This window comes from Myotis myotis, unplaced genomic scaffold (assembly GCF_014108235.1).
Source record: "Myotis myotis isolate mMyoMyo1 unplaced genomic scaffold, mMyoMyo1.p scaffold_m19_p_18, whole genome shotgun sequence".
In the NCBI taxonomy this organism is placed as follows: Eukaryota; Metazoa; Chordata; class Mammalia; order Chiroptera; family Vespertilionidae; genus Myotis; species Myotis myotis.
The window spans coordinates 42,062,058-42,076,427 of NW_023416322.1; the positions used below are offsets into that span (position 1 = coordinate 42,062,058).

Consider the following 14,370-nt stretch of genomic DNA (forward strand, 5'->3'; position numbering starts at 1 on the left):
ATCTTGGATGTTATAAAAGAAACAAACATCCCAGAGATTTAAGCTTCGGGGTTGCAGGTATGCCCGTTGCACGTTCCCGGTAGCTTATAACAGTCCTCACGGTGCTGCCCACATCTCCGTGCAGATTCCTCACTCCCGCGGGGTTTCTGCCTTTCAGGGGTAACGCGTCTTTAAGATTGTCTGTCACTCACAGGGACCCATCCTCCCCGCCTTCTCTCCCAGACCTACCTCTTCCAGCAGGCACGCTCCTGCGTTATTTTTAATTAGTCTCTTGCTTATGCTTTGCCCCAAAAGTATGTTTCACTGCACAATATATTGTAGTGCTTTGCTGGTTTTAGGTATCATATCCCATGTATTTTTTCCCACTTTGCTCTTTTCATTCAATAACATCTCTCTCTAAAATGCATCTGCTCTGATATAGTAGCTGTGGTTCCCTCGGTGCATTTTATTTTTTATTTTCGTCCAACTCTTTTGGACCCCATTTCTTTTCCTAGTCTCTTAGCCAGTCATCGCCGCGAAGTGTCCTTTTTCTGTGTAGCGAGACCGTGGTGACTGTCTCAATCCATTGGTAACCATGGAAACAACTGTAGTCTTTTTAGGCTAAGAGAGGTCAAGTAAATGAACTTAAACAAATATAATCAGCCTGTTTACCATTCAGAGCTCTTTGCTAATGCTGAAATATCGCCGTCGTCACTTCAAGGTCGGAGGTCACCCGCACTCCATTTTATAATTAGTGACAATGTCACACGGAGCAGCATAGCGCCTCTGCTTTCTTACCTATAGCCATCCATTTTCAAAAATCTGAATATGGTTCCTGCATCGGGGTTAGAACTAGGTAATTCATCTTCTCTGCTATAGAGAATGAGCTCTTATCTGTTCTAACGGCTCTGGAATGTGTTTATTTGTTACATTAACTCCCTGAAGCAATGCTAATATGACTGAGCTACTAAATATTAAAGCAAATTATTATCTTACAGGATTAAACCCGAATTCTAGTATTCCCAGGTCAAAAGCGTCAGTAAATTATTGCCCAATTATTGAAGCTCTAACTCTAAACTCTAATCAAATAACCAGGGATAATTGGTCGAATCCAAGTCTTCATTCATCTTGCACTTAATTTAAAAATTCCAAGAAGCCTCCAGCCAGTGCGGAAGGTTTTCGGCAACGCCGTAGCAAACATAACTGCATTGGGAAAGTACGCTGAGAATAAACTTTCTGTGGCTGGTTTATGGCTGGGTGCGCATGAATCTTGACACTTTGGTTGAATTTGGAATAGGCCGTATTTTAAAATTGCTATGATGGGTAGTTGATAGGTTCTACACAGTAGGCATCTGTAATTTGGACTGTTCTTGTTTTTTTAATACATTTTTATTAATTTCGGAGAGAGGACAGAAGAGGGAGAGGAAAAGATATATATACACACACACACACACACTAATACACTATTACACACACATACACACACTAATAAAGAGCTAATATGCTAATGGTTGGGACGCCATAATGGGTAACAACCAGACCATTAGCATATTAGCTGGGGCATTGCTGCAGAGATGGGGCGGAATAGGGGAGACGCCTGGAGAAGGCGGGACCAGCCCGAGGTGACTGGAGGGACTGAGGGCGGGGCTTGAAGCGGCCAGAGAAGGCCAGAGGGTTTGAGGGCTGGGCCAGGCGCCCTGGAGCTCTGTGTGGACAGGTCCGGGTGTCACGGCAGGGCCGCAGGTGGGTGGGCAGCACTGCGCAACTTCGCGCGCTGGGTTCCTAATGAACACATACACTGAGTGGCCAGATTATTATGACCACCCGACATTTGTAGGCAAATTAGCGATAATTTCGCACTGAAGTTGCTAGAGGGCCAGACCATTATAAATAGGGAAGCAGGTTGTTTACCACGACAGTAGAAGTGATTTTTTTCTGAAGATGCGGGTAAACAACGCGAGTTAACAGCCTTTGAAGGTGGGATGATTGTTGGCGCTCAGAGCCACGGAGCAAGTACCAGCAAAACAGCCGAAGGCCTGTTCGAACACCTTTGCTGTCTGCAGTTACCAAGAAAACGTCCTGTCATGTTGATGGCGTATCCCAATGGAGATGGCTTCTTCCAACAAGACAGTGCGCCATGCCACGGTGCTCATATTGTGCAGGAGTGGTTCCAAGAACATGAGGGAGACTTTACCTTGCTCAGGTGGCCCCCACAGTCACCAGATCTCCATCCAATTGAGCATTTGTGGGATGAAGTTGAAAGAGCCATGAGGCAGCTGGTTCCACAACCATCAGATCTCACAGAACTGGACAGTGCTATTCATCGGGCATGGTGTCAGATTCCGCGCATCACCTTTCAACATCTCGTGGAGTCAGTGCCAAGAAGAATCACCGCAGTATTGAAGGCAAAAGGTGGCCCAACGAAGTACTGATGGGGTGGTCATAATAATCTGGCCACTCAGTGTATATACACACATATTTTTTTGTTTGCTTTTATTTTGCTTGAGATAAAGAACAAGAAACTGACCTGTCTAGGGAAACAGTATCAGAAATCAGCAGAGAGGCGCAGAGGACCCCTCTGCCTTGGATTTCCTGCCCCCGTTCCGTCCTGGTTAAGGAGATGCTGGTGTATTTACAGTCAACCCCAGATTCCAGGAAAGTGAAGCAAGCCCAGCATTGGCCGTGAACTTCACTCACATACACAGAGGAGGAAGCTCTCGTGGTCGTCGTGCCGTTTTTTTTTTTTGGTTGTTGTTTTGTTTTTAAAATACACTTTATTGATTTTTTGCAGAGAGGAAGGAAGAGGAAGAGAGAGAGTTAGAAACATCGATAAGAGAGAAACATCAATTCAGCCGCCTCCTGCACACCCCCTACTGGGGATGTGCCCGCAACCAAGGTACATGCCCTTGACCGGAATTGAACCTGGGACCCTTCAGTCCACAGGCCGACGCTCTATCCACTGAGCCAAACCAATCAGGGCCGTCGTGCCGTTTGAAGGTGTCACGGTGGGGGTAGCGGGGAAGGAGAGAGCATTTTTAAAAAGAAGCATTTGCTTGACTGCCCTCCAGGGCAAGTGCTGGCTTATTGACCCTTCCGGCTAAGGTGGCCTTGATGTTATGGGGTGACTGCAAGGTAGCGCACGGCTCAGAATGCGGGGACCATCCTTAGCCTGGGTGCCGTTCTTCCATCCTGAGTCTTTTCTATTTTATGATGTTAAATTTTTCTTACACACACACTGCAGATGTGCGCTCGGCCCAGGGCACAGACACAGAGGCAGCTGTAATTAGTTATGATCCTGAGAGGGGGGCATCCAAGAAGCCCCCTAGGGGGCCAGGGACCCGGCCAGGGATTCCCACCCACCTGCGCTAGGAAAGACTAGAAGTTGGTTTGTATCTGAACAGAGACTTTCTGTTGGGATCCTAGAGATCAGAGTGACCCAGCCTTCAAGGCCAGCCAGCAGGAAGGTCCTAGAAGCTCCCGGGGGAGCGAGGCCAAGCTCACCACTTGTGGACAGGTGTCCTAGGACCACAGCTGCACAGCATGAGAGGTCCTGTCTGGGGGGCTGTGCAGCCTCCATGCACCAGGATGCAGGGGAGCCCAGGTGCAGGGGTGCAGGAATCAGGGGTGCAAAGGCGCAGGGGCACAGAGGTGCAGGGGCGCAGAACTCGGGGTGCAGGGGCGCAGAACTCGGGTGCAGGGGCGTGGGGGTGCAAACTCGGGTGCAGGGGCGCAGGGGCGCGGGGGTGCAAACTCGGGTGCAGGGGCGCAGGGGCGCGGGGGTGCAAACTCGGGTGCAGGGGCGCAGGGGTACAGGGACGCAGAGCGTGGAATTAAGCATTTGCAGCGACAAAATCCTGACCCACAGGGCTTCAGCTTCCCAGAGTGACTCCATTAAGATCCTGTAACAAGGCTCCCTAATAGCAAATCAAAGTGAAGCTGGGGATGTTGCCCACAATGACAATAGCCGTGAAAAGGCTTAATTAGTAAAACATTAACTGGCAGGGTTCCTATAAGTAAAAATGTACATATTTAAGGAGGCTGATTGTAACATTTATCCCAGCTATGTTATAATATACTAATTCGAATGTAAAAGTGAATGTAAATTACCGGGAATTATCATGCAGCGGGAAGAAAAGTCCTTTTATCCTCAGCAACTGTAGCATTTGGCAGATTCGGGAATAAATAATCTTTTGTGGCAAGGGTATGCCTTATCAAACATATGCAGATCAGTACTAATTAATGCTAATTAAGGTTTCCTGTCTATCTAGTTGGAAAAACGTCCAAATGTTATGAAATCCAGTTAGGATGCCTATTACGCTAATTGTTTTATATGGGGTGGTTCTTAATTAAAATATGTAAATTGACCTTAATTGCTATCTACTAATGGGGGTTCATGTTATCTCCCTAGAAGTGACAAGATGGTGAGGAGGGGTACTTAAATGACTAATTCTGATAAAAATCCTCCACTAAATGACCTTTACTCAAAACTAATTTTAATTGGAAGTTGGCAGAAGAAACCATTTTCTTCTTTTTTCCTTTTTCTTTCAGTTTTTGCTAATGTGCGCATGTTATTCTGTTTTGTTAAGCTATAGACGCGGTGGTGGGTCGTTAATTAGCCTTAACAAGCAGGTTAATTGGGCGGTTTACTGTTTACAGAGCTCGGGAAGGTTTGGTGTCCGCAGAGTGGGTTCTCATGGAGTGGGGGTTCCTAGATGGAGCCCTGGGGTTGGGTGACCCCGTTCGGATGTCAGGATGTGTGTGAACGCTGGGGGAGCCAGCAGTACCAATATGTATGTACTTGTTGGCTCAGGTACCCGAGAACTACCTTTTAGGAAAACATTTTTTCCCTTTATAAGCATTAACTCTTATTCATTGGAATTAAAATCTCATTGGAAATACTTGGATTAGATGGGCTGAAATGATCCTCTTACATGTTACTTATCATGTTTTTCTTATTCAATTGCAAATAAATTCACATGTGTAGGCCCAACACCCGTAAAAATGAATTTACTTTTTTTAAAATTTCTTCTCACTCTGCTAATCTTATCATCACAGGATGTCATTTAAATAAAGCTAACGAATAACTGATTTTACTCTTGCATTTGGAACGAGTTAAGTCTCCACTATTACTTAAAATATATTTTAGTGGGGGAAAGGGGACATAGGTAATACTTTCAACAGTAAAGATTTTTTTTTAAGTGTTGATAAGATATATTTTAAAGTTATCCTCTAAAAATGTGAGCAGGGACTTGGTAAAATACTGCCCCGAGGAAATGAGCATAGAATGAAGATCAGGGTTTCCTTTGCCGGACGGCGGCTCAGTGTCATGACTCTTCCCGTAGGACATCGTGACGAACGTCTCGCCCAGAATCATCCGGGGGACCACCTCCGGGCCCTCCTACGGCCCCGGGCAGAGCTCCTTCCTCAACATCGAGCTCATCAGCGAGAAGACGGCCGCCTACTGGTGCCAGAGTGTCACGGAGCTCAAGGCCGACTTCCCGGACCGCGTAAGTGTGATTTAACGTCTGAAACTAAAGAATTGGCATTAAGCTGGTGAATGTTTATTTAAACATCAATTCATAGGCTTATAAATATTAATGCACATAGTATATTTTATTAAAGCACCTGCCAGTGGCTTTGCTGATGCACAGAGAGATACAAAAGAAAGAAGAGCCCGAGAGCTCATGAAACCCGGTGCCGCGCGGGGCCGGGTTATAAATGGGGCCGTGCGGAGGGGGAGGCGTCTGCATTTGTGGGGGGAGCAGCGAGGCAGAGCGGCAAGAACCAGAACCAGCCGCGCTGTCGGGCTGCTTTTCACTCTCCGCGGCTGGTGTTCATGACGGCGGCGGCCTTCCCGAGGCATCGCAGACCATCCGTCACTGTAAGTGCGAACCCGAGGCAGGAGCCAAGGATCTGCTTGTAAAGTTTATTTCTGTGTTTTCAGTGGGAAATAATCTGCCAGATAATTTTAACACCCTTCACACTAAATGAGTCAATGATCTTGTTACTTCTAAAGCCCCGAGCACAAATATTCCGGTAAAATCGGGCGCACGCATTCTTTGTGGGCTTTTGTGTGTCGCCTGCGGTGTTTTACCCGGTAGAGCGTGTTTTCTCTTCAGTAACTGGTTGGAGTTGTTCTTAACGTTATTCATTCATGCTCTCTCTTTCCCTCCTCCCATCTCTCCCCCTCCACATACACAAATGAACACATGCATCTCTCTCTCTCTCTCTTCCTCTCCCTCCCTCCCTTCCTCCCTCCTTCCCTTTCTATCTGAATGAGCTGGTGGTAAATTAAAGTTTAGGGGAGTGTGTGTGTTTGTGCGCGTGCGCGCGTGCATGTGTGTTGTAGAAAAGACTTTTTTCCATCAGTTCATGGAAGATAAATAAGAATACTTCAAGTATTCTAATGATATATATTTTAAAATCTAATGAAACTGTGGATGTTCCCCCCAAAAAACTGATAGAAGGAAAACTTACAAGGGACTTTGGATGTCCCGCTGCTGCCTGCGCCATCCAGTCCTATTTCCTTATAGAAAGCGCTTACCTTGAAACAAAATGTGATAACATAGAACATAATTCATCTCCCTCGAGTCGGCCTTTCGGACGTGCAGGGACCCAGACTCCCCTGAAATCTGTAGCTCCCACTTATTTGGAGTTTTTCATTTTCTGGGCTTGATCTCGCAATTACTTGTGTTTTTTCATTATGCTGTCATGTCTGATGACCCACCATGTTGAGTTATTTGAGTTTTAATGGACACACATCTTTGGGGAAGCTTTTCTCAGAACGACACGGACAAAAGGCAGTCAGCCATAAAAGCATTCAGTATATTTTTAACCTTGGCCTAGAGCAAGGGTGGGGAATGTCTGACCTTGCCAAGGCATTTGGGGTGAGTTTATTAAATCTTTGACTAAACAGAGAGGCTAATTTCTAAGTTGATCATTTTGTATGGCCAGAGAATGATGCTATAAATATCCAAGTGACCCTTGGCAGAAAAAAGGTTCGCCACCCCTGGCCCAGAGTATTAAGTACTATGCTAGGTACTAAACGTGCAATAAAATAATGATGATAATAATCTATATATATAAAAGCCTAAGCAACCATTCGACCGTCTGACCGGTAGCTATGATGCACAATGACCACCAGGGGGCAGACAGTCTGGCAGGTAGGTTAGCTTGCTGCTGGGGCCCTGTCGGCCCTGAATCTGGTTCACCTGCACCAGATTTCCTTTCAATGTGCACAAATCCGTGCCCCTGGCACTGGTAATAACAGTAATAACTGAACATTTATACAGGATTCACTCTGTGCTCGGTAAGGTCCAAATGCTTATACACTTGAACACTCATTTAGCCTGTTGGGAACCTTATCAGACAGGGACAGTTATTTCCCCCGCTTCACAGATGAGGAAACCGAGGCACACGGAGGTCAGGTAACACGCCCAAGCTTACACAGCAGTTCGACGCCGAAGCCAGAACTTGAGCTGGCAATTTACTTGTCACATCCCTGCTCCTGTCTCATAACAGTGTCCTCTCCATGGTCCGTCAGGCCCTCAGAAGTCCAGGCTCACTTTGAATGCAACGTCAGAACAACATGAACTACACTTGCCCAGGGATTGCTGCGGTAGCATTTAGGTCAGTGATGGCGAACCTCTGACACGCGTGTCAGAGGTGACACGCGAACTCATTTTTTTGGTTGATTTTTCTGTGTTAAATGGCATTTAAATATATAAAATAAATATCAAAAATATAAGTCTTTGTTTTACTATGGTTGCAAAAATCAAAAGATTTCTATATGTGACACAGCACCAGAGTTAAGTTAGGGTTTTTCAAAATGCTGACACGCCGAGCTCAGAAGGTTCGCCATCGCTGATTTAGATGAACCGTTGTGCCTCCGGGAAAACCGCCCTGAGCAAGGGCCTGTCCTGAGCGCCCCTCCCCGGGCAGGAGTCTGAAGTCAGGACAGTGGGCCCCTGTTGTGAAACGACAGGAAATAGATGAGGAAGCCAGGACGAGGAGGCCCTGGCGGGTGGTTCCAAGGTCACATGGGAAGGAGAGACCGTTCACATGTTCCTCCCATCTCCCTGGAAACGGTTTTCTTCTCCCGATGCCTTCTCTCCTGAGAAAACAGCGCGTGCTTTTCTCGTTTCCAGTTCTCTGGCCATTTCCATGGTGCTCCGTATTCTCTCGATGTGTTCTCAGGGCTAATTTGTAACATTCTCACTCCCCATATAAAAGACGGCATTTTAACATTTAACGATGGCATTCCCATTCGGACCCGGGCGAGTGGCCTGTGTGCACTGGACGCAGCCCGGGGCTGAGGGCTGAGGGCGCACGGCCCCCACCGCCTCCGAATCACTCTGATGACAAAGGCCAGGAGCTGCCCGAGAGCGGGGAGCCCTCCTTTTTCTCGTTTAATTATCACTCGCACTGCGGTTTTCCCACCTCATTCTCCACCGCGCGCAGCACCTTTAATGACAGGGACTGGGGAAAGCCACCCCCTGTGGCCAGGGCTGAGCAAGGCTGACCTTTAGGAAGAAGAGGGTGCTGGGGGCGCGGAGGTCTGCTGACGCCCTGGGCCGGGACCTCTGCTGCCGAGAGGAGGACCGGGACCCAGGGCTCAGCTGGAAGGTGGGGAGAGGCGTCGAGACCCTGAGGGCGCTGGGCGGGCCGCCCCGCAGCCTGCACCCGGCCAGCCTGCTGCTCGCCTCTCAAGGTTGCCTTTTCTTTCCCTGTGAATTCGACTTGGCACAGTGATCCTTGTGGTGACAATTTATTACTAACGAAGAGCATTCTTTTTTGTTCCCAAGCTGCAATTTGGCAAAGCTTATGAGGAGACGTACTGTATAATTAGGGCTTCCAAGAATCAACGTTAAGTGCATCCTTTATTCTCCCTGCAGAAGCCTTAGAAATCATCTACTTTAGGCTTGGAAAGAAAATGTTACCCTCCCCCCACCCCAAAGACAATAAAATGCATGCTGCATTTTGTCCGAATGCGCGGAGTTAGCGAGCAAAGACTGACATCTCCATCCTGTGTGGGGGCTGAGGCCAGAGTTCAGCACGAGATGGGGGCTCAGCCGGCCTCAGCTGGTGCAGACAGGGAGCGGGGTGGGCTTTGTTAGAGGAATTAACGAAGGGGGACAGCGGGCATGTAGATGTGCTGCTGGGACAGCGCCCTCCCCCCCCCCCCTGTGGGTCCCCTCTCTGCTCATCACTGGGTGGTCTGCCCTTGGCATGAGACGTCGTTCTTCGTCAGGACGCCAGGAGGCGCTGTTCCCACCAGTAGCTTCTGAACAGAGTCCTCACCAGACGCCCTAGGCACCGGGTGAAGCCTACAAGCCTTTGTCTGAAAAATGTTTTGATGCGTAAAAATAAGAAAATAATAAAAAATAGATACAATGTAACTGTGTAAATTACAAGCTACGTATTCATAACACCAACAACATAAACTATATCCTCATCTCCATAAGCCAAACAAAAAGAAGGACATGGAAAGAAATCCGAAGATCTCTCCCTAATGTCGAAGCGATCTCAGAGAGCTGAAAATACAAAGGCCGCTCCTGAACCTGAGGACCAGCATCAGCCCACAGCAGCCACTGCAGGGAAGGGTCAGAGACTGGCGGGCTGCCTCCTGAGAGAAACAGGTGGCTTTGCCACTTCCGTTCCCCACCGGGTCCGAGTCGCTACCCTGTTCAGTCAGAGACTGGAAAGAAAGAAGAGCTAGGCAGCTGCTAGGAAGACGTGGAGGTGTCCCCCCACACATGGTTTAGGTAGAAACCTGCTTGTACCAGGAAAAACCACTTCTTTGCAGGAGGCCTCCAGCCTACGGGCTTGTTGCTCTCCCGTTTGGCTTTGTAAGAGGTGGCATTAGAGCGCCGCTTGTCTCGACGGCTCACTTTCCTGTCCTCCCCGCCACCCTGCACGCCAGGCCAGTGCCCAGCTCGCCTCCTCCTGGCCTTGGCCGGCGGCGGATCATTTTAAATAATAAATGAGCGGACCAAGGTTGCAAGACGCAGGCTCAGCTTAGGAAGGTCGTTTGTGCTTTTTTAATACACAGCCATAGACAGCTGGAGAGGGAAATAAATGCATCGTATTCTGTCAAGGTACCAAGAGCAGCAAAAGCATCAAACGGACCCGTCCGACAAAGAACTGGAAGACAGGGGCCCTGGGATCCACCATCTACTGCTGACAGGAATTCGAGACTAAAGAAATGGGGGTTCTGTTGTTGGGGGGCAGGTATCCCTCAGACTGATCCAAAGATGATGTGCATCCCAACCGAAACATCGGCACGGTGGTTGGGTAGCATTTGTTGAACAAGTCGATTCTGAAGTTCGTGTGAACACGCAAAGGACTCACAGGACTCACTTCAAAAGGAACCGAGTAGAAAGTCTTCAGCGTTTCTGACTTCGCGACTTATTTGTAACCACGGCGATGTGGTTGGTGTCGGCATACAGACAGACAGGAGACCGGATTGATGAAGCGGAATGAGTCCAGAGAACAGCCGCAAAGGCAGTCGGTTGCATGAATAATTTCATTTTTGACAAAGGAAATACAGTGAACAAAATAGGTGTGGTCTTTTCAACTAATAACGCTAGTAAAATTGGATGCCCACGTGCCCCAGAATTAAATGTTGGTGCACATCTTAGCCAGTGTGTAAAAATTAATACAAAATAACAGGCACAGACCGAAATGAAAAACCTGAAAGTGTAACATTTCTTAAAGAAAACAGAGGAGAGCCCTGGCTGAGGTGGCTCAGTTGGTGGGGCGTCATCTCAGCCAGGAGGTCACGGTTCAATTCCAGGTCAGGGCACGTGCCCGGGTTGTGACCTCCTGGTTCATCGGTCGATGCTCAGCCACGAGACGCGTCAGCCGGGCTGACCTCACTCACGTGGCAACGGGGCCACGGAAAGCCACCGGAGGTGACACATGACCTGATGCGGTGCTAAGAAACCACAGGAATGCGGGGATGTGTCAGCTGCTGCTTCCTGAGAGAGGAAAAAGCTTCGTCCCGTGTCACTCGGCAAAGGAAAGGCCTGAAGCAGACCCTCCTGAGCTTTTCCGATAGGCCCGGCCCCGGCATGAACTGCCTGCCGCACGCTTTCCCCAGCCCCTGGCGCTGGGACTTGCCGGCTGCCTCGGGGGTCCCAGCCTCGCCCCCGGGTTTGAGAGTGAGAGTCCGCGAGGGCGCATAGCGTTTCGCCTCCTGTTTTATAAACTGGCTCAGGAGCGCGGCAGCGGGAGCTGCTCGTGGGTCGTAGGTTTGCTCCCTGGCCTGACCCTGTCACCAGTGAAAACAAAGTTCGCCCTCGGGCGTGGAAAGGGGCTCGTTCAGTGGCCCCTTTTCTCTCAGTCTGGTGGCGTGGCCCTCCCGTGAGGATCTGTTGGTGGAGAACCCCACTCCGGTGCATTCTCGCCCGAGAGGATGAGGGGAACCAGGAGAGAGAGAGGCTGGGGTACAGCCTCCTCCTCCGCCTCCGCCCCCTTCCGTCCTCAGATGAATCCTTTTCATCCTGAAAGGCCCCTTTAACTTGGTCATTTGAAAACAATCTTAGAAGTAAGCACCGCTATTTTATGAGGCTCAGAAGTAGAAGGTCGTATAAAGATGGCTATTTAACATAATATCCCACAGTTGCATGTATTGTATTAGCTTTTTCCAGACTACCTATACTGTTTTACTTTTTGTTGGGTTTGGGGTTTGGGGGCGGGGGGTTTGGCTTGTTGATAACAACCACCTTCCCCACCCCCCACCCCGCCCCTGCTTCTGTTTTTAGCCAGTAGGCGTTTTATTCTTTCACATTGTGCCGTGCAGGCGCTGTGCCTGGGATTTATTTTTCACAAGAAACTAATTTCACATTTTCCCCTTAGGTCTTCTAAGACATTTACTTGAAATCATTCTCTTTGTTCTTTAAGATTGTTGGGGTTTTTTTTAATAAATACTTAATAGTACTGTTTTAAAGGTTTGTGTTTGTGTACTGTAATAACCCCTTTCCTTTCTCAAGCACCATTTATGGTTGTGTAATTGATTCAGTTTAAGCAGCATTTAAGGCTGTATTTGTGACCCACAAATATGACCTCATTACCTACAAACCATCTGAAAGATTGGTCTCAGGCACGGGTGACGAACTGAATCACTAGGCAAACAAACTTTGTTAAAACGTCACAAATAGCCCTGGCCGGTTTGGCTCAGTGGACAGAGCATCGGCCTATGGACTGGCGGGTCCCAGGTTTGATTCCCAGTCAGGGCACATGTCTAGGTTTCAGGCGCGATCCCCAGTAGGGGGTGTGCAGGAGGCAGTGATTCTCTCCCATCATTGATGTTTCTATGTCTCCCTTCCCCTTCCTTTCCTCTCTCTGAAATCAGTAAAAATATATATTTTTAAAAAGGAAAAGAAAAAAATTAATTCAAGCTTCAGAGTACTTAGAAATGCCCGTGGGTGGCTCCCTTTTTCCTTTCGCCTGATGTCCTCGCCCTTCTGGTGGGAGTGCTGCTGAGCAGAGAAGCGAGAGGTAGTCAGCCAGAGGGGAGAGAAGAGCCCGAGACCCAGATAACTCACTGACTGGAAAATGAGCTCCATCCAGCTCATCGGGACGGGGCTGGAACTAGGGCAGGAAGGACGGTGCTTCCCTGGGCTTGGCCTCAATAGCATGTGTCTAGCTCCCTCGAACGTCACTGTTGGCAATTTTTTCCTTCACCCTCTGAGATGTTTTTCTCTTGAATTAATTATCCATTGTGCACATGAAGCAAAGAAAGAACTTAGCACTGCAGTCATTTTTCAGGTGAATATTTCACCTTTCCGGTTGGTAAGATGCCTAGAGCGTTAATAAGGACTGAGTTAACTTTAGGAATACAGCTTCTTTGGGGGGCTTCTGGCCTATATACTCGATCACCCCAAAGAAAAACCTGTGTAATATTTCATTCACGCCGGAGTTAGGATCGTGACCAGGTTGACTGGTCTTTCCGTGATAAATAATGTAATTACCTTTGTGCTGTTTTTTGCATTTTAATTTTTTTTTTATCAAGTATCCTTTAAAACCTCCAGGATTAGAGATGATCAGGAACCGTTTTGTGCTAGATTTAGCTTAAACTGTAAATTTAGTTATGGCTCTAGGGTTATACGGTCGGGGGTGGGAAATGAACGTTTACAAACTCAAAACAAACCCTGTGTGTCCGATGCGTTTTTTAATGGATTATTGCAAACAGCGTAGAAACCAGCCCAATAAGGGATATGGCACACTACACAGCAGTAACAGTTGCCGCTACCCAGACTGTCATTGCCCCTCGATAATCTGCATACGCTCGCATACCTGCCGTTCAACTCGGGGTTTTGTGTCATGTGTTATGACTCAGGGTTTTGCCTCATCTCTGCTTGACCCCTTTCAAGACCTCCCTGATGCGAACTCACGCCAGGATAGACGCCGTGCGGTTAGAGTGTGACCTTAAACTCCAGGTTCTGAATCAGGTGGAGCAAGCCGGAGAGATTACCATTCCCACCCGAACCACCAGCACCAGTCAGATAACCTGCAGATTATATTTTTATTTTTTTAATATTTTATTATTGATTTCAGAGAGGAAGGGAGAAGGAGAGAGAGCTAGAAACATCAATGATGAGAGAGAATCATAGATCGGCTGCCTCCTGCACGCCCCCCACTGGGGGTTGAGCCCGCAACCCGGGCCTGTGCCCTTGACGGGGAATCGAACCGTGACGTTCTGGTTCATAGGTTGACCCTCAGCCACTGAGCCTGGCTGGCTGGGCTAGGGGTCATTTCTGAGGCCCTGTTTTATCAGATCTCTCCCAAGAATCTGGCAAAAACTCCTAAGCCTGTTCCGCTATGTATTATTTCTCTTTCTTTGTTCCTCTCTAACGCCATCAGCTTCACTTTTCCTACGTTCTCCATGGTTTTGAGTCACACACGCTAGGCCGTGTGTGAAGACACAGGATGGTGTGTTGGTGTAAAGGAGAATCTTGGTGAGAGGAACCGGACGTCTGGGGAGGACTTCTCCGTCGAGGCCTGTTTCCCTCCGGCCTGGGATCGTCTGCACAGAGGTCTGTGCTCCCTGCAGACCGTGGTCTGGTGGTGCTCACAGGGCCATGCCCGGGCCCGGCCGCTCCTACCGCTCCTCCTTCATATACATCATGGCATCATGTTAATGTCATGGGCGTGGACATCGGTTAAGGTTTTCAATAAGCTGTGAAAATCAGCCCTTCGTGGACATAAGGACACGTGCCATAGGAAACCGTTGGAGCAGCGGTCGCCTGTCGGTGGTCCGCAGACCCCTGGTGGTCAGTGAGGCCCGCAAGGCTGGCGACCGCTGCCACAGAAGGTCTCTCTAAGGCAGCTATCAGGATCCCGTGTTCACACTGTTATTCTGATTTAAGAACCCGCGTTCCCTTGGCC

At 48.5% G+C, this 14,370-nt stretch overlaps 1 protein-coding gene across 1 annotated transcript in view; it reads left to right on the forward strand.

The window, feature by feature from the left end:
- Positions 1 to 14,370, forward strand: part of DPYD (dihydropyrimidine dehydrogenase) — a 351,367-nt gene that overhangs the window by 230,842 nt on the left and 106,155 nt on the right. Inside the window, exon 14 of the mRNA XM_036344651.1 lies at positions 5,322 to 5,486. Coding sequence (XP_036200544.1) covers positions 5,322 to 5,486 — 165 coding nt within the window. The remainder of the gene's footprint in view (positions 1 to 5,321; positions 5,487 to 14,370) is intronic.